At 39.5% G+C, this 18,328-nt stretch overlaps 1 protein-coding gene across 3 annotated transcripts in view; it reads left to right on the top strand.

Moving 5' to 3' along the window:
• FKBP1B (FKBP prolyl isomerase 1B) overlaps positions 1 to 18,328 on the top strand; it is a 96,953-nt gene that overhangs the window by 4,769 nt on the left and 73,856 nt on the right. The window contains exon 1 of one of the 3 annotated variants that reach the window (XM_045011332.1): positions 12,859 to 12,873. The exons of 1 other annotated variant lie outside the window; for it this stretch is intronic. Coding sequence is in view for 1 of the 2 variants with exons in the window: in XM_045011329.1 (XP_044867264.1) it covers positions 13,094 to 13,103 (10 nt within the window). In the remaining variant the exon portion in view is untranslated. Of the gene's footprint in view, positions 1 to 12,858; positions 12,874 to 12,935; positions 13,104 to 18,328 lie in introns of those variants that run through there. One more of the 3 variants, XM_045011329.1, reaches the window with a different exon arrangement.

The raw sequence follows: 18,328 nt of genomic DNA, 5'->3' as shown, positions 1-18,328 counted from the left end.
CTTAGCTTACAGCCTGATGCTTTGTTCAGCCATCACCTCCGACCTCGATCTCTCGCTAGAGTTCTCCAGGATCTCACCATACTTACAGGCTGCTTGCTTGGCTTTTTTGCTCAGGCCCTAAGTCTCTCTCGTTCTTCTGTCCCTCGTACTCGTGCGCACGCTTGCCCAAACGATACTCAACAAAACTCCTCCACTCCAGCCATTGTGTTCAAAACTACCTGGTGGGTTCACATTTTTCATAACCGCTTTTTTCTCAGCTGTGGGGCTTGTGATTCTCTTCATAGTTATGTTAATTGAAGGGTGTGCTCACACCCAATCTCAAAGAGGTTGATGCAGTCACCAGTACCTCACAGCACAACAATACTTGTATGTAAATTTAAGAACACCTGCTGATTGGTTAGCAGCCAAGACTTGAACCCTTGTGTTTCAGAGAGACGATCATAGAATTCTAAGAGGGTTCTTTTATGTTTCAGAGCAACTGAACAAAGAGTTACAAGCCACTTTCCCAAAACTCAGAAATATATGAAACAAAGAGCAAACAGGTTTCAGAGGGGTGGCCGTGTTAGTCTGTATCAGCAAAAACAACGAGGAGTCCTTGTGGCACCTTAGAGACTAACACATTTATTTCGGCATATGCTTTCATAGGCTAAAACCCACTTAATCAGATGCTTGGAGTGAAAAATACAGTAGGCAGGTGCATATATTACAGCACATAAAAAGATGGGAGTTGCCTTACCAGGTGTGGGGGTCAATGATTGAATTGGCCCCGTTAGCACTGACTTCATGCATCAGATGAAGTGGGTTTTAGCCCATGAAAGCTTATGCCCAAATAAATTTGTTAGTCTCTAAAGAGTGAACGGTTTGTAACAAAAGGATTGTCCTATTGTGAAAAGTAATCATTGCAGAAGGCTAAAATTAAGTTATATGGCTAGAGCCTTTTATCATGTCCAAATTTTCATTCCTTTTCTTCTGAAAATTAACAAAATTATCACAAATCTCTCCATAGGACGTTACATTCTCTTAGTATGTTGCCTTCTTACAAACCATTAATGTTTTTCCTGTTTGTAAATGTTTAAGTATTAGTTTGATTTAAAGCAGGGGTAGCCAACCTATGGCACACGTGCTGAAGGCGGCACGTGAGCTGATTTTCAGTGGCACTCACACTGCCTGGGTCCTGGCCGCTGGTCTGGGGGCTCTACATTTTAATTTAATTTTAAATGAAGTTTCTTAAACATTTTAAAAATCTTATTTACTTTACATAAAACAATAGTTTAGTTATATATTAAAGACTTATAGAAAGACCTTCCAAAAACGTTAAAATGTATTACTGGCACACGAAACCTTAAATTAGTGTGAATAAATGAAGATTCAGCATACCACTTCTGAAAGGTTGCCGACCCCTGATTTAAAGGAAATGATTGGGGTCTCTAATGTGAAATTCTGGTTTGCCTTTTTTTCTGGAGCTATGAATCAGTTTTCTGTCTAGTATTACACAGAGATATATTCCTTTCTTGGCTGCATACACTCTCGTCTGTTAAGATAGCATGGTGTCTGCTGACAAGTTGGATGGATCCTTGCCAAAGGACATAGGTTGTCAGGCACTGATGGTTTTCGGTGGCAAGTTTTCATAACATTGCAAATGTCATCTCCTCTGCAGGAAGTCTTTCTGTGCCAATACTGAAGTATTGGCACCGCATGCCACCAAACATTTGATCATACCTGGCTGCTGATACGTATGTGTCAAATAATAGTGGAGACATAAAGTTCAAGGACAATTTTGGCTACCTGCAAAAAGAGGTTGTATTGCAGTAAGCGTATCCAAATGTCAATAACAGCAAGATACTGGCAATTCTCTAATAGATGGTAACACCAGGGGAAAAGTAAATCTCAGCAAAGTGAATCTGGATTTAACACAGACATTGTGGAATGACCTCAGGTTGGTAAAAAATCAAAGGCACAAAATCACTAATCCACAACCCTGCGTGTGTGCAGTGCTCTGTTGTGTGAGGTAATGGAAAAGCAGCTCATATGTTCAACTTGAGTAACATCTGTTATGGTCTAACTACACTGGAGGACTGCACTGTGTCAATGCTACATTTTAGGTTTACTAAGGGTTACTCAGCCCCTCCTCCCTGCAGATAGACACGGTGAGGAGGAGGCCTATTTGTGTGATGTTCTGCCTTTGGGGTAGAATAAACTAGATCCTGCTGTTCAAGATATAAGCTTTATTGGATTTATTAAAACCCTCCTTCAGGGGAAACTGAGGCAGGGATGCAATGCTGGCACTGCACTGCCAGGGGGAACTCCAGGGGTGAGGGCTCCCATTACAGCCAGCCTCCAATCTTTTTTTGTTAGCCACTGTCATTGGCCATGTCTTTGCTCCATACAGCATGCTCAGTAGAATTACATGGTATAATTTGACCTTTAGTTTGGTGTGGAGACCTCTGTTTAACCAGATGTTGTTAATCCTTTCAAAAGCAGTGTTTGCTTTTCCTAATCTCATATGAACATCTTTATCTTAGCCACCTTCAAATGTCATCACACTTCCCGGTTACAGAACTCTTCTACCCCTTCGATTTCTTATCCATTCACATACACCTTTGCATCCTTTGTCCAGTTTCCTATCTTCATAATCTTGGTTTTATCTGCATTTACTTTCAATCCAAATTTGGCTGCTTGCTCTTCTCTCTCTGACATAAGGGCAATAATTCCATTCCCCGCCGTACTTAGTAAAGCAATGTTGTTGGCAAAGCCAAGATCATGTAACTTATCTCCCCTACCCCATTTTACACTTTTTGTTGCTCATCACACAGGCTATTGCTAATGCAAAAAGGCTTGGTGATAACACACACCCTTGTCTAACTCCAGTTATAATATTGAATCACTCACCCAGCCCAGTTATCTGATCTTACTGCACATCTGCTTCCATCATATCAACTCCTTATTATGTTGATCAGCTTGTCTGGTATCCCATAACTGCTAGCAATATTCCACAGTGTCTCCCTGTGGACACTATCTTGTGCCTTCTTAAAGTTGATTAAGATGGGATTGTACCCAGGGCTGCCCAGAGGATTCAGGGGGCCTGAGGCAAAGCAATTTCGGGGGCCCCTTCCATAAAAAAAAAAGTTGCAATACTATAGAATACTATATTCTCGTGGGGCAAATCGCCCCACTTGCCCCCCCTCTGGGCAGCCCTGGTTTTGCCAAACAGTAGCTTTGCTGATCTGTTGAAGAGCGAGTATCTGTTCGCAACATGAGATACATGGCTGGAATCTAGGGATAGCTCAGTGGTTTGAGCATTGGCCTGCTAAACCCAGTGTTGTGAGCTCAATCCTTGAGGGGACCATTTAGGGAACTGGGGTAAAAATCTGTCCAGGGATTGGTCCTGCTTTGAGCAGGGAGTTGGACTAGATGATCTCCTGAGGTCACTTCCAACCCTGATATTCTATGATTCTTGTAACATTTCATCCACTGTCTTGTTCATTCTATTCAGCATAACAGTAGCCAGTATTTGCCCAGGAGCGATAATAGCACAGTACCTCTCCAGTGCATGCATGGAGTAAGATCACCCTTTTCTGGCAGTGCTACGATGATACTGCTATTCTAAGAGGTGCAGCACAGAGGGAATGGGTGCTGCTAAGGTGGCTTTAAACCATCTTTGTGTCCTCTTGACCCCTGGTTTTTCTGGGGGGTGGAGTGGCCCCTGGTATAAATTAGGGAGCCTGTCTAAGTTACAGCTGCCTCCCTGGGCTGCCCTGTGGACTGCACTGCCGCCTGGAATTTCCACAGGGCTGCATGCTACAGCCCTGCTGTTGACACACACTTCCTGCTTCCAGCTAGGGTGATCAGAAGTCCCGATTTTATAGGGACAGTCCTGATTTGTGGGTCTTTTTTTTATATAGGCTCCTATTACCCCACCCCGTCCTGATTTTTCACACTTGCTGTCTGGTCACCCTGCTTCCAGCCCCACACCCAACACATCTCCTACACCAGGGCTTGTGAAGAGTCCTCAGCCTCTCAAGGAATTGGCCCCCCAGCTCAATTTCAGATTTTTAGAGCCCTGTATGCTGCTCTGGCCCTTTTACCCAGTGTTAAGGGGCTGAGGCTCCCTTAGTATAAGAGTCCAATGATATTGGTCTTGGAGAGGCCACATTTTAAAAACTTCTAAAAAGTACCTAAAATTATTTTTACATACTTTTTTCCCCTAGCAATGCTGGGATTTTAAGGTCCAAGATCTTGTGACCTACCAGTATTAGCCATATGCCATTGGGAAAGGGGTAGAGAAATTCTTGCTTTAAACTGATGGTTTAAAGCTTCCATTGCTGGCCCTGATATGTGATATTGAACCTTAAACCTTTCCTTGGTAGAAGACTGATTATTGCCCATCTTGAGCAATGGGCCTATGTAAGTTTGGAAGAGAAATCCCACACTTTGGGGGAATAGAAAGAAACACGTCTTTTATTGCTCAGTACTGTGGAACGTTAGATTAAGTCCCAGGAGGAGATTCATTTATGGGGAGAGTGCAAGTGAAATGAGTTGTATGATAAATGCGGTTTATCACATAGATTTTACCATATGTCTGCTATATAAACAATGTTACCAGGATTCCCAAGGTGCAGGGAAAACACTTTGCAGAGATATTCAGAGACAAAAATTCAGACTGTGAAGATAAATGTTTATAACAAATTTAAGGACTAAAATGTGTTGGAAAAAGATTACATAAAAATTCATCCTTCATTCCTTTAGCGGAAAGGATGAAACAGGTATGTCTCTCCATACTTTCTGTCAGTGTATACCCAGTAGGAGAAGCAGGAGCCATACACAGGATGGACTGTAACACTTTGCCCTTCCCTCCCTACCTCCTGGAAAAACAGTGAGAGTTTATTCAATTCCTTTGTTGTTCCTTCTCTCATCCTCATAATCATTATAGTTTGAGCTCCCACAAATGTGTCCATCTGCTCCCAGGATGTGCCTGTATTATGTAGTGTCTTCAAATGTCTTTGATCCTTGCTTCACCCTTTTCCCCCACTTTATTGCATGCTAAATAGTTGTTTTCCTAGGTTCCGCTATACAAATCCTCATGGCAGATGAGATACTGACATAGCTCTTTTAACAGTCATGTGTCTTCACATAAAAATTATGTATTTCTCCAAAATGCTGCAAGTTTCCCTAGGAGCCACTGGAGCAGCAAACTCTTGCCACGTTAAAAAAAGTGATTGCTTTCTGTGTATGATAATAAACAGAAATGAACTTAAAAAATTTCCTTCAGTAACATTAGCTTTTAGTGGAAAAGGTGTACCTGTTACTGCTGAGTTGCCCCACCCACTCTTGATATTTAGCCATTATTTTCATCACATGATTTTAACTTGCCACTCCAAGAATATCTTGAACAGAATTAAAGTACCAGCTACAGAAAAACCATCTTTCCTCAGCCACTGCTCAAAACCTGCTACAAGCCTTATGAGTGTCAGATGAAACAGACATGAATCTAGAGCTGATCCTGCAGAAGGGACCATGGAAGCCCAGATAGGATCTAACTACTGTGGAACTATGCCACATGTATTACAGTTTCAACGCACTGAATATATGGGAGACAGTTTTCTAGTCACGCAGTTTGATACTGCAGAATGTCTTTTTTTATTGTCTCATAACAGAAGGGCATTCACATTCTTCATCCTGAAATTATGTCACACTGTTTGGTGGTTGTATAGACATGCTGTTTTTGCAGGAGTGACTTCCACAGACTTCTGAACTGTCACTTCCATCCCTTATGATTATCTCTTGCTTTGCTTTGAACATTAATGGAACAAAGCCTTCGCTGTCTGCAGTGAGAACAATCCAAGAAGAACCTATAAAGAAATTGAGCATTAAAGAAAATAAATGTACTGATGTGATTACATACAATATACAATCACATTTTAAAATATGTAGTCCAGCACATTAGCCGTCCTTTTCCTCGGCATTAAAACCTTGTCTATACTAGCTAAATTCATATCTGGCAATCCACTGTAAGTGAAGCTTCCCCAATGGTAACATTAATGGAAGTCCTAGTGTACAAAGGGCTCTGGCATTTTTACTAACCCTGCTCAGTGATAGTGAAAAACACATTCAGTTTTTGCTAATGTGGATGTCCCGTAAGCACCCCCACTTTCCTCCTCAAAAAACTTTTTTGTCTAGCCTTCCACAACTAACCTGTGCTCCAATGTCATCTACTTCTGCTCATCCATCTGCTCATTCCTTCCTCCCAGATGATGAAGGAATGACAAAAATTAAAATAAATTATTAAGAAACTACCTGTGCTATATTTATTTTGGGGATAAATAGAAACTTCCATCTCCAGGGCTTTCAACCAGCATTCCTTCAGCAGCTCTACATTCAGGTGACATGCAGAAGAAAAAAATGACTTTGTACTTTTCCCCACTCCTAATTATGATTAGGGCTGTCGATTAATCACAGTTAACTCCCATGATTAACTCAAAAAAATTAATCGCGATTTAAAAAATTAATCATGATTAATCACAGTTTTAATCACACTGTTAAACAATAGTATACCAATTGAAATGTATTAAATATTTTGAACGTTTTCTACATTTTCCTACATATTATATTCTGTGTTGTAATTGGAAATCAAAGTGCATATTATTTTTTATTACAATATTTGCACTGTAAAAATGATAAAAGAAATAGTATTTTTCAATTCACCTCATATAAGTACTGTAGTACAATCTTTGTCGTGAAAGTGCAACTTACAAATGTAGATTTTTTGTTATATAACTGCACTCAAAAACAAAACAATGTAAAACTTCAGCGCCTACAAGTCCACTCTGTCCTACTTCTTGTTCAGCCAATTGCTATAACAAACAAGTTTGTTTACATTTACAGGAGCTAATGCTGCCCTCTTCTTATTTACAATGTCACCTAAAAGTGAGAAGAGGCATTTGCATGGCACTTTTGTAGCTGGGATTGCAAGGTATTTGTGTGCCAAATATACTAAATATTCGTATGCCCCTTCATGCTTTAGCCACCATTCCAGAGGATGTGCTTCCATGCTGATAACACTCATTAAAAAAATAATGCATTAATTAAATTTGTGACTGAACTCCTTTGGGGGTGGGGGTGGGAATTGCATCTCCCCTGCTCTGTTTGACCTGCATTCTGCCATATATTTCATGTTATAGCAGTCTCACATGTTCATTTTAAGGACACTTTCTCTGCAGATTTGACAAAACGCAAAGAAGGTACCAATGTGAGATTTCTAAAGATAGCTACAGCACTCAACCCAAGATCTAAAAATCTGAAGTGCCTTCCAAAATCTGAGAGGGATGAGGTGTTGAGCATGCTTTCAGAAGTCTTAAAAGAGCAACACTCCGATGTGGAAACTACAGAACCTGAACCACCAAGAAAGAAAATCTGCTCGTGGCATCTAACTCAGATAATGAAAATGAACGTGCGTCTGTCTGCACTGCTCGGATTGTTATTGAGCAGAACCGTCATCAGCATGGACGCATGTCCCCTGGAATGGTGGTTGAAGCATGAAAGGACATATCAATCTTTAGCACATCTGGCAGGTAAATATCCTGCGATGCCGGCTACAACGGTCCCATGAGAATGCCTGTTCTCACTTTCAGGTGACATTGTAAATAAGCAGTGGACATTATCTCCTGCAAATGTAAACAAACACGTTTGTCTGAGCTACTGGCTGAACAAGAAGTAGGACTGAGTGGACTTTGTTTTATTTTTGAATGCAGTTTTTTTTGTACATAACTGTATATTTGTAAGTTTCAACTTTCATGATAACGAGATTGTACTACAGTACTTGTATTAGGTTAATTGAAAAAATGCTATTTCTTTTGTTTTTTTACAGTGCATATACTTGTAATAAAAATAAATATAAAGTGAGCACTGTACACTTTGTATTCTGTGTTGTAATTGAAATCAATATATTTGAAAATGTAGAAAACATCCAAAAATATTAAAATAAATGGTATTCTATTATTGTTAACAGTGCGATTAATCGCACGATTAATCACGATTAATTTTTTCAATTGCTTGACAGCCCTAATTATGATATAAAGAGATCTTGAAAGGATCCCGTTTTCATATGTCTGATTTTTATTATTGCTTGGTTTTTACCTTAGAAATATCAGGAATATCAAGTCTTGTTCTTACTGGGTTTGTGGGATGACTTGTTAGAGGTCTCAGAAATGTGGATTTTGAGCTTTCTTACTCCTCAGTTGAAGAGGTGGGTTGTTGAATTTCTGACAAAGATGTCTTTTCTCCCAAGTGGTTCTCGGGCATTTGTATTAAATAGGTGATAACAATAACAACAGGATTTTTAAACAGACTGAATAAAAATCACTTTCCCTCTCAAGTAATTAGGTTTCACTTGTATAGTATTTCTGATATCATAAACCTACTACTTCTCCAGTTGTCCACAGATTCTCAGGAAAATATAGGGTAGACAGATCTGAATTTCTAATGTTTAAAAAAAAAAGGCAGAAAAAAAAGAAGAAATAAAGAAAATCAAAACCATTCAGGTTTGCTTTATACAGCATATAGACACAGAAAATAATACAAACCCATTTTCTTTCCTTTGTAAGTCACCTTTTAAAATAAAGCAATATCTACTGTGTATGTTTACTGCTAGTGGGTCTTTTCCCTAATGGGCTACCTATTATGTTATCCTAGGACATAACATACACATATATAACACTTTGTCGGTATATCCTTTGTTTTATTCAGTTGGACATTTCAGAAGAAAGAGCACTGACAGCACTGACTCTGGGAACCTGTGTGTGCCGTATTACTGATAAGACCTACTTGTCCTGTAATTATGGAATAGAGGACCTTGAATAGCATCATTTGATATATAGGAAAGTAGGTTATGTTTCATTGTGTATATTTTGATAGTTCTTATAAATTTTACTTTTCTACACAAAATGAAAAAGACTATGGAAAAAGGAAGTATAAAAACCCTAATACGCTCTGTGTGTGTGTGTGTGTGTGTGTGTGTTTTTCAGTTGCAACATTGTTTATTTGGCAAAGCGAAATCTCCTCTCTTTATGTTATTAACTAAGCACTTTCACAAGCTGCTTCACTATTTCATGTTGTCATGTCACCTATAACGTCATAAGGAGATTGTCATTCCCAATCATGAACCTTTAATCTTTTTCTGTTAATACCTTCTTTCTAATTCTGGACAGACTTTGGAGTCCATAAACTAGAGGGCTGTAATTGGAAATGCTGCCACACAAACCAACAGAACTGCATTATCAGCCAAACTGATAAAACCTGCTTTTTTATTATTCTCTTGTGAGTTTTTATCCCTATTCATCTGAAAGTCTGACAAATCACAATTATAGTAAGTTAACACTTGTGTTATATTATATCTCACAAAATGTTTTGTTACTTAGAGATAGGGTGGTGCCAAAAGTAATGTTAAAAATACCCTTTTACCTTGCATAATTATTACAGATGACCTGCAGAAGACTGAGACCTCCAAATATGTGCTGTTACCAATGCTGTATGTGACAGGCTATATTTAGCGAGGGAAATGGCATTATGCTACTGGACTTAAAGCATTCAGGGCAAGGTTAAGTTCATTCCTGATGCAATTCCATTCATTTTAGTGGGTTTGCATCAGTACGAATTTGTCCCACTGTTGCAGATTAGCATTTCAAAATGTTAATTCAAAAGAAAAAAATTTGGAAACCATCGCTGCAAACTAAGGACATTTGTCAAAGTGTCCGATCTAATTATAAAAAGAACAGGAGTACTTGTGGCACCTTAGAGACTAACAAATTTATTTCAGCATGAGCTTTCGATGCATCCAAAGAAGTGAGCTGTAGCCCACGAAAGCTCATGCTGAAATAAATTTGTTAGTCTCTAAGGTGCCACAAGTACTCCTGTTCTTTTTGCGGATACAGACTAACACGGCTGCTACTCTGAAACCGATCTAATTATGTGGCATTAGAGGATGGGATGGAGCTGAGTAACATTTTTGTTAACCCTTCAGTATACTTTGTGCTTTGTTGCATACTGGAAAGTCACCCCACATTTGTTGTACAGTCTGCTAATGTTCACAAACATGTCGCTTGTGCCCAGGCCATCTCATGGTTTTGTGTCAAAACTATGCAAAACTTGTGGTTTTACAGGGTTTCAATGCAAAACAAGGTGAAACTCAGCAATTTTGATGGATTATACTTTGACTTTGCAGCTCACCCAAATCCCAAACTCAAAGGAAAACTCAGGGAGTGCAACCTCCCCCGACCCCCGGTCAATTCTTCAATTGACTGAAGAATCACATAAATCCCTCTGCTCTGAATCTGGTAAATTTTGCATGGTTTGAGAGGGATTCTTGGTTCAACAATTCTCTTTGCTCTTTACAAACAGACTCCTTTTTTGAAGAGTGTAACAGCACACTGGACAGAAGAGACATCTGGAGGTGCTTCTGTGTTGTGGCATTTGTCTTCTGTAAAACCTGGGGCATCAAAATGAAGAGTGCCGATGTTAACTAAACTATCAGCCTTTCTATAGGCTGAAAAGAGGCTTTCTTGTTCATTTTCATAATAATCTCACCGTGTTTTTTTAATTAAACAGGTGAATTTGGTGCTCTTAAACTCAAGAACTGGCCAAAGATGGGAATTCATCCCCTCCTCCCCATGTTAAAGCCACTTTGTGTTGCTGCAAAGGGATCTCTCTGAAAATACCAATTCCATAGAGGGCCTCCTCAGTAGGTGAACAGTTGGCATGGTTGGCTCTATTCCACCACCTGCAGCCACCTCCAGGGTAAAAGGTATGCTGATAAAGGGAGAGATGTCTTATGTCCCACCCATGCTTGGCTGCTAGAGCTATCCAGAGAGACCACTGCAGCCAGGGTACATGTTAAGGCAATCAAGACCAAACCAGTTTCAGGGATCCCCAGTGTCAGGGAGACACCATTCTCAGTGTTTGCACTGGTCTCAGCATCAGCACCAGGATGAATCAGGCCCGGTGTAAGCAGGTGCTGTGCAGATTTTCCTACGTAAGTCTGTCCTCACTGACAGCACTCATGCCATCCCTCTGCTGGTCTCTGTTTAGCTGTAAACTGCCAATCATAGCGTATTACATAGTCAGGAAGGTTTCTTGGGTACAGAATGGAGGTTTTGGTCAAAATGAGAGAGAATCCTATCCCAGAATAGCCAATAGCCTGGTAGATATGGGAAAGCCAAGATCAAGTATCTGATTCAGAGCAGGGATTTAAACCTAGGTTTCCCTCATCCCAGGTGAGTGCCCTAACCACTAGGCTATTGGGGCCAGGATTGCTTTTGCTCTCTGAACATTTTTGAAACGTTGAAAATTTTCATGGGACAGGAAAATCATCTCCCACCCAGCTCTAATTATGAGGAATATTTTTATTTGTTGGTGGCAACTGGGCTGGGAGGTAGGGATTTATTGTTGGGTGTCCCTTAGGGAGGGAAGCCACTCAGAGAGTGGAAGGGAAAGAGAAGTTTGGCAGATTAGAACACTAGCTCCTGTGCTAATTTTAGATTACACTAATCCCAAGAATTTCCAGACATAAAAAGTGTAATATCCTAGGAATGATCCCCCCTTCCCCAGCCCCTCGTTTCATCAGGTACGTGGCATGTTTGTGGAAAGGGATAAAGATGCCAAAAGGCTTTAAAAGGAAGCATCCCCGTTTACAAAGAACTTTGTGTCCTGATTATTTTCTCTGTCTCCCTCCACAGAGGAATCTAACTGACTGCTCTGGTTAGGGGGCAGCATGGTAGGGCACACTTGCTCTTCATAGAATCATAGACTATCAGGGTTGGAAGGGACCTCAAGAGGTCATCTAGTCCAACCCCCTGTTCAAAGCAGGACCAATCCCCAACTAAATCATCCCAGCCAGAGCTTTGTCAAGCCTGACCTTAAAAACCTCTAAGGAAGCAGATTCCAGTGCTTTACCACCCTCCTAGTGAAAACGTTTTTCCTAATATCCAACCTAAACCTCCCACACTGCAACTTGAGACCATTACTCCTTGTTCTGTCATTGCCTTCTTACTCTATCTTGCCTCTGCTCAAGTCCACAAACAGCTCAAAGACATTTTTGCTGGTAAAACACTCCATGCAATTTACAATATTTATAATTTACAATATTGCTTTCCACCACCCTTATACGCCTTACTTACACCTACTGTCCTAGGGAGTCTTCAGCTCCTGAGGTAAGCAGGGAAGAGCAATCTCTCTCTCTCTCTCTCTCTCTCTCTTTCTCTCTCTCCCCCAATCTGCTTCCTTCCATCCCACTGCCTTCCTGTGCCTTTTGTACCATTTGCCTAACAGCCTAATTAGCCTCTTAGTTCTCCCCAGCCAATAAGTTAGGCACAACTCTTCTTAATGAGGTCTTCTCTGGGGTAATTAATTAGATCTGCAGTGACCAGAGTGCTGGCTTAGGTGCTATTGCCCAGCACTCTGTCACAGGCAGCTATGCAATTATCCCTAACATTTAAGTAATTTTGGGAGATGTTCTGACAGAGGTAGTAGAACAATTTTTATAGTGGCGTGCTGATGATGGAAACCAGGTGTTTGGTGTTTGTTATTACTACTTCATGCCAGGACTACTACATTCTGCCATGTTTCAGACAAGAAAAACAAGGGCTTATTGGGAAAAATGTCAAAATACCTATATATGTTTCCAAGTACAACTTTGATATTGAAAATGTCATCTGTAACCCAGCCACCAGAAATATACAAAACGTACCATGTTTCATTTCAATAATGGGTAGATCAAAAAGCTGCTGGACTAAATTCAGATGGATCTTGCCATCACAAAGGAGAACAGTTCTTGTTTCCTCAGCAACAGTTCCATTTGAGAAATACTTCTGTGGACACATACAGGTAAAAGAAAAGGTCATGTTAGAATACTAGCCACTTTTTACTTCAAGAATCAGGCCCTACAGCTCCTTTATCATTTTGGGTTTTCATCTTCTCTTTACTCCCAACAATATATCTATATATTTATGGGAATAAGGCACCCATATTTAACTGCAGTATTACAGGTTCTGTCTCACCAGGCCAAGAAGAGAGGAACTCATTTGGATCCTGGCTCCTTAGAGTCATGTCTGCAGGTTGTAGCCTTTTATTTGATTTAAAGTGAATTTTATAACATGGTATTAAATCACCGTGGGTTCAGCTCTGGCAGCTACAGTTTCAAGCTTAACAGAGTGAAAGTCATCTCTGCTGTTTGTTTCAGAGTTAGATTCTCTAGGAACACATAAAGATCAAGAGTAGTGACCACACATACATCCACCAGTACAAAGTCTAGTCTATTTTAAAAGTTTTAAGTTATGATTACCCAAGCATATAGAAATTCTATAGAGACCTATGCACAAGTTACAAATATAGTTATACTCACATTCTTAACAACAGTACAAGGGTCTGATGGGTCTCTCATGGCTTGATCATCAGTAGAGGGATGGTTCCTGCTGGAGTCTCCCAGGGAGAGCTCAGTTTTCCCATTCTGGGCATCCTCTATTTATAATGTGATTCTGTCTACACCTGCATTCTGCGTGTGTCCATAAAAGTGTCCACCCTCTTTTCTCTTATTGGTCAGTGTCCCCTGGAAACTTAAGGGACCCCAATTTTCTATAGGTTGTGTAAGTTCCCTTTGTTCTCATTAGCATTGATGCACAACCTGTATCCCGTGGTTTAACACGTGTCTGAGACAGATGCGCCTTTACAGTATTTTTATGATCTAATATTAATCTTCTGAGTAATTTTGTGCAATTTTACCAGTTGGACCCTCTTTCCCCATACTCTTACGGCATCCAGATTCCCCCTTCACTTGGATCCCCACACACTAAACCCCTCAACACTTGGATCCTGCCTTGTTGAGCCTGCCTCATACCTGGTGCACCTGGTAGGGAGAGGAAGAGCCATGGGATGTTTCTGGGGCAGGCCCAGTCCTTGTGCTGTGTCAGGGTTGGGTGTAGCCTCACTGCTGAATACGTGTCCTGGTGGGCGAGCTGCACAGTGATCTCCCACCTCTGTGCAGCCAGTGGCCTGTGCTCCCCAATGCCAGGCTGGAGCCTCCACATTTATTTGACAAATAAAATTTGCAGAATTTTGCAGAATTTTAAAATATTGTGTGCACAGAATTTTTATTTTTTGGTGCAGAATTTTTAATTTTTTGGCACTAGGGAATCTGTCTTGGCATGTCTGGTATAGCTTTCTAAGGAGGGGTGGAACTTATACTGGGAGCCAAACCAGCGAATGGGGGAGTATAAAGATGGCATCCAGCCAGCCTTGTCCTCCTCTTTGGTGCTGTGTTGGGTGGACTTTAGCTGGACTGAGGACTGAGGCCTCTGAATTCTGTTCCTACTGATGCCACCCATTTTGGTCCAGATCCACAGAGATATTTAGGCTCCCAACTTTCATCAAAGTCAATAGAAATTAGGAGCCTAAATACCTCTATGGATCCAAGCCCAAGTCCACAAGACCACAGCATGAGGAACACCAGATGATTGTAAAGTCTAAGCAGCTATGTAATTGATAGATATGCTTATATATAATTTGCTGTCCACTATTATCCAGAGACAAATTTCAGCATTACTGCTTTTCAAGTTGCATCTGACAAAGTGGGTATTCACCCACGAAAGCTCATGCTCCAATACGTCTGTTAGTCTATAAGGTGCCACAGGACTCTACTGCTTTTCAAGTGACTCTCTCCCATTATTAAATATCTATGGTTTGGATTACTTCCCCCTAAAACATACTACTGTATTTTTCTACTTTGAAGCTCACTTTATTTCCTGCCTTTATTTTCCATTTCTTTAGAACCTATTTTATTCCTCTGGCATCACTTGTGTTTGCAACACCTCCCAATTTAACATAATCTTCTAATTTAATTACTATGCTGTTGACCTCTTCCTCCTCCAACTCTTCCTTTTGTGTATTCAGCATGAAACCAACTGCAGCACTGTAACATTTTAGGACAGAAAGAAGAGACACCATCTACCCTAAACCTAATTTGGGTTCTGCTCTAGTTAGTGTTTGCACTTTGTATCCTTTGATATTTCTTCTTGATGTCAAACTTCTTTTTAAATCAGTTCACAGCTGCATCTTCTATTTCTGTACTGAGTAATCTGTTCCACATGTTAATTAACCTTTGGCTTAAATAAATGTCTCCTAATCTCCTTTAATGCTCAATTCTTAGTTTCTATTCAAGCTCTCTTGCTGCTTTTAATTCTGTCCACATCTCAAACAGTTTTTCTGCAGCCACATGCTCTTTACTCCGCAGCATTTTAAACCCTTCCTAAACCACGTAGTCTCTTTTCTTTCATTGCAGCACACTAAATCCTCCTGGTTTTCAAGTAACCACACTGGGTTATAAATACCATCACAGTGCCACTGAGCTTCTGTGAAATTACCTTTTCCCCATTCTATTTTGAATAACTCATGCAGATGAGTAGCTTAATATTATTTAATTTGTGTATTATGGTTGCTCTGAGAGGTCCTATTAGGATAGGCACTGTACAAATTTCTCTAAATTAAAAAAAAAATCCCTGCAGATATTTGTACTCTTGTCCCCATGCTAAAAATAATTAGCAATTTGTTATTGTGTAATGACTGGAAGAAAAAAATCCAAGTAATTTGAAATACTTCACATAAGTCCCCTTTCAGTCTTTTCCTTTCTGATCTTAAACCACTGGTAATTTCTTTAATCTTCGTTTGTAGCCATAATTTATGAGACCTCTTCCCTGGTCATTTTAGTTCCCCTCAAGTTCTTGCTTTTCTTTTTAGTAATACTATATTGCACTTAGATTTATACACAGGGTTCAAGAGACTTAATTTTCAGCCATGGGTATAATGAGTGTCCCTGCAGACCTTTGCATTTGCAGTCAAAAATTGATATTTATATATGCAGAACAGATATTTGTGCACAAAAGCAATTTTTTTTTGTTCTTATGAGCTTGTACGATCCAAACACTGCCACATTTTGCCTGAATACTGATAGAAACAAAAAAACCGTTGTCTGATTTGCTCTTGCATCAATAACTTATAAACAACGATGGGCCTGAGCTGAAAAATTCTGACCCAAAGGTGATCCTTCATGGAATTTGAAGGGTTTTGGATGTAGTGCAGGCCCATTTCTTCATACCAGTTATCTTCAAGTCAAGAATGATCAAGACAAATTCATCCCAGCACCATCTCAATTGACTACAAATCAGTTGATTATAATTAGTAAAGTTATGTTAGGGATGAATTTGGTGCATTATATTTTTTGCTTAATCCTGCCAGCTCTTATTGTAGCCTCCCCCAAGAAGTGAATCACAATTTTATAGTATGACCTACTCTTTATAAAACCACATGGACTGTCTTAGACCAGTCTGTTCTGTCCAAGATCCTTTATCTTATTCCTACCTATGATTTTACATATTTTCCTTGTACAGATTTCAGAAATCCAGATCTTTAGTTTCACAGATTTTTTTTTCTTTTCATTGCTTTTAAACATTAGTGTTACATTGGTCTCTCTCCAGTGGTCAGGCACTTCTCCTGTTTATAGAGATAAATTAATCTCTGTTACATTTTATGTCTGACAGTTGAAGAATTCTGTTAGATCATGGGCTTCCTCTGTTTTTAATTGCTCCAAATTATTTCAGCCTCTTCTGATTTATCATTTAGTTTAAGTAACAATAATGCATCTTTTCTTTGAGGAACACATAATGCTTTACATACATTAATCAATTTAGCCTCATAACATTCTTGAGAAGTAGTTGATTATAATTCCTATTTTATAGATGATGAAACCAAGGCACAGAGAAATTAAGTGATTTACTGAAGCCCATACAGGTAATTTGTGGCAGTGTAGAGAATAGAAGCAAGATCTCATGCCTCCCACCCTTGTGCTTTAACCCCAAGATCCTTCTTCCTCCAACTCCATCAAGTTTCACTGTCTGTTCCTAGAAGCTGTCTCTCTGATTCTGATGTATTGCTCTCTCTAAGGGGCTAAAAGGGCTTGTAGTTTTCAGTTTCAAAGTCTTTACTGTAAACTGCTTTATCCATAAACAAAGTTTATTGGAGGACTAAGGGGATATGTATACAGAAGTGACAAATATTTCCAGATACTCAAGTGGATATTATCTGCCCAGGCTTCTTTTGGCCAACTTCCTTTAATGTATCTGGTTCCAGCTCTCCCTCAACAAGAATCTGGCAACATGAGCAAGCCTTTCCCTCATCTGCCGCAGCTTAACCGTCACCAGATTTTACAGCTTTGTAAAAGGATCACATAGCTTGCAGCCAGGCAGTCTCAGTATTGCCAACCCAAACTTTCCAAACTCCTGAGTCAGGACCCAAAAATCACAAAGCTGCCTTAAAGATCACAAGATTTAAAAAAAATGGATTGGATGTTTTTTCTTTTTGTTTTTGAACCTTTAGGGTACCCTCAAGTCACATGTTCAAGCATTTCTCTGCAACCTGGAGGGCTAGAAAACTTTTTTTTTAAATGAAAGCTGAGAATCTCATGTAACCACATGTCTCAATGAACTGAAGCTTTAAGTAAAACATTAAATAGTGCGAGACTCACAATAAAATCGCACGAGTTGGCAACACTAATTTGCCTGCCACCTCCGAAAGAGCTATTGTTATTCTACCTTATTCTTCTCCCTTTCTTGGCAGCTTTCCAGAAACTCAGCAACTAAAGGTTTTCTACTACAGTCCTGGGTTCTGCTTCACTGAGCCTTCCTGAACAGATAAATTTGTAATGTACGTGATAGGAAAAAGTTGAAATACTACATTTATACTATGGTAGATGTGATATATCTTGACTAGAGGTGTCAACCAATTAAAAAAATTAATCACGATTAATTTCACTGTTAAACAATAATAGAATACCATTTATTTAAATATTTTTGGATGTTTTCTACATTTTCAAATATATTGATTTCAATTAAAGTGTACAGTGCTCACTTTATATTATTATTTTTTATTAAAAATATTTGCACAGTAAAAAAACAAAAGAAATAGTATTTTTCAATTCATCTAATACAAATAATGTAGTGCGATCTCTTTATCATGAAAGTTGAACTTACAAATGTACAGTTATGTACAAAAAAAACTACACTAAAAAATAAAACAATTAAAAATTTTAGAGCCTGCATGTCCACTCAGTCCTACTTCTTGTTCAGCCAATCACTGAGACAAACATGTTTGTTTACATTTGCAGGAGATAATGCTGCCCGCTTCTTGTTTACAATGTTACCTGAAAGTGACAACAGGTGTTTGCATGGCACAGTTGTAGCCGGCATCGCAAGATATTTATGTGCCAGATGCGCTAAAGATTCATATGTCCCTT

The sequence above is a fragment of the Mauremys mutica genome, chromosome 3 (genome assembly GCF_020497125.1).
Source record: "Mauremys mutica isolate MM-2020 ecotype Southern chromosome 3, ASM2049712v1, whole genome shotgun sequence".
Lineage (NCBI taxonomy): Eukaryota > Metazoa > Chordata > Testudines > Geoemydidae > Mauremys > Mauremys mutica.
This window is presented reverse-complemented; position numbering and strand designations above follow the sequence as displayed.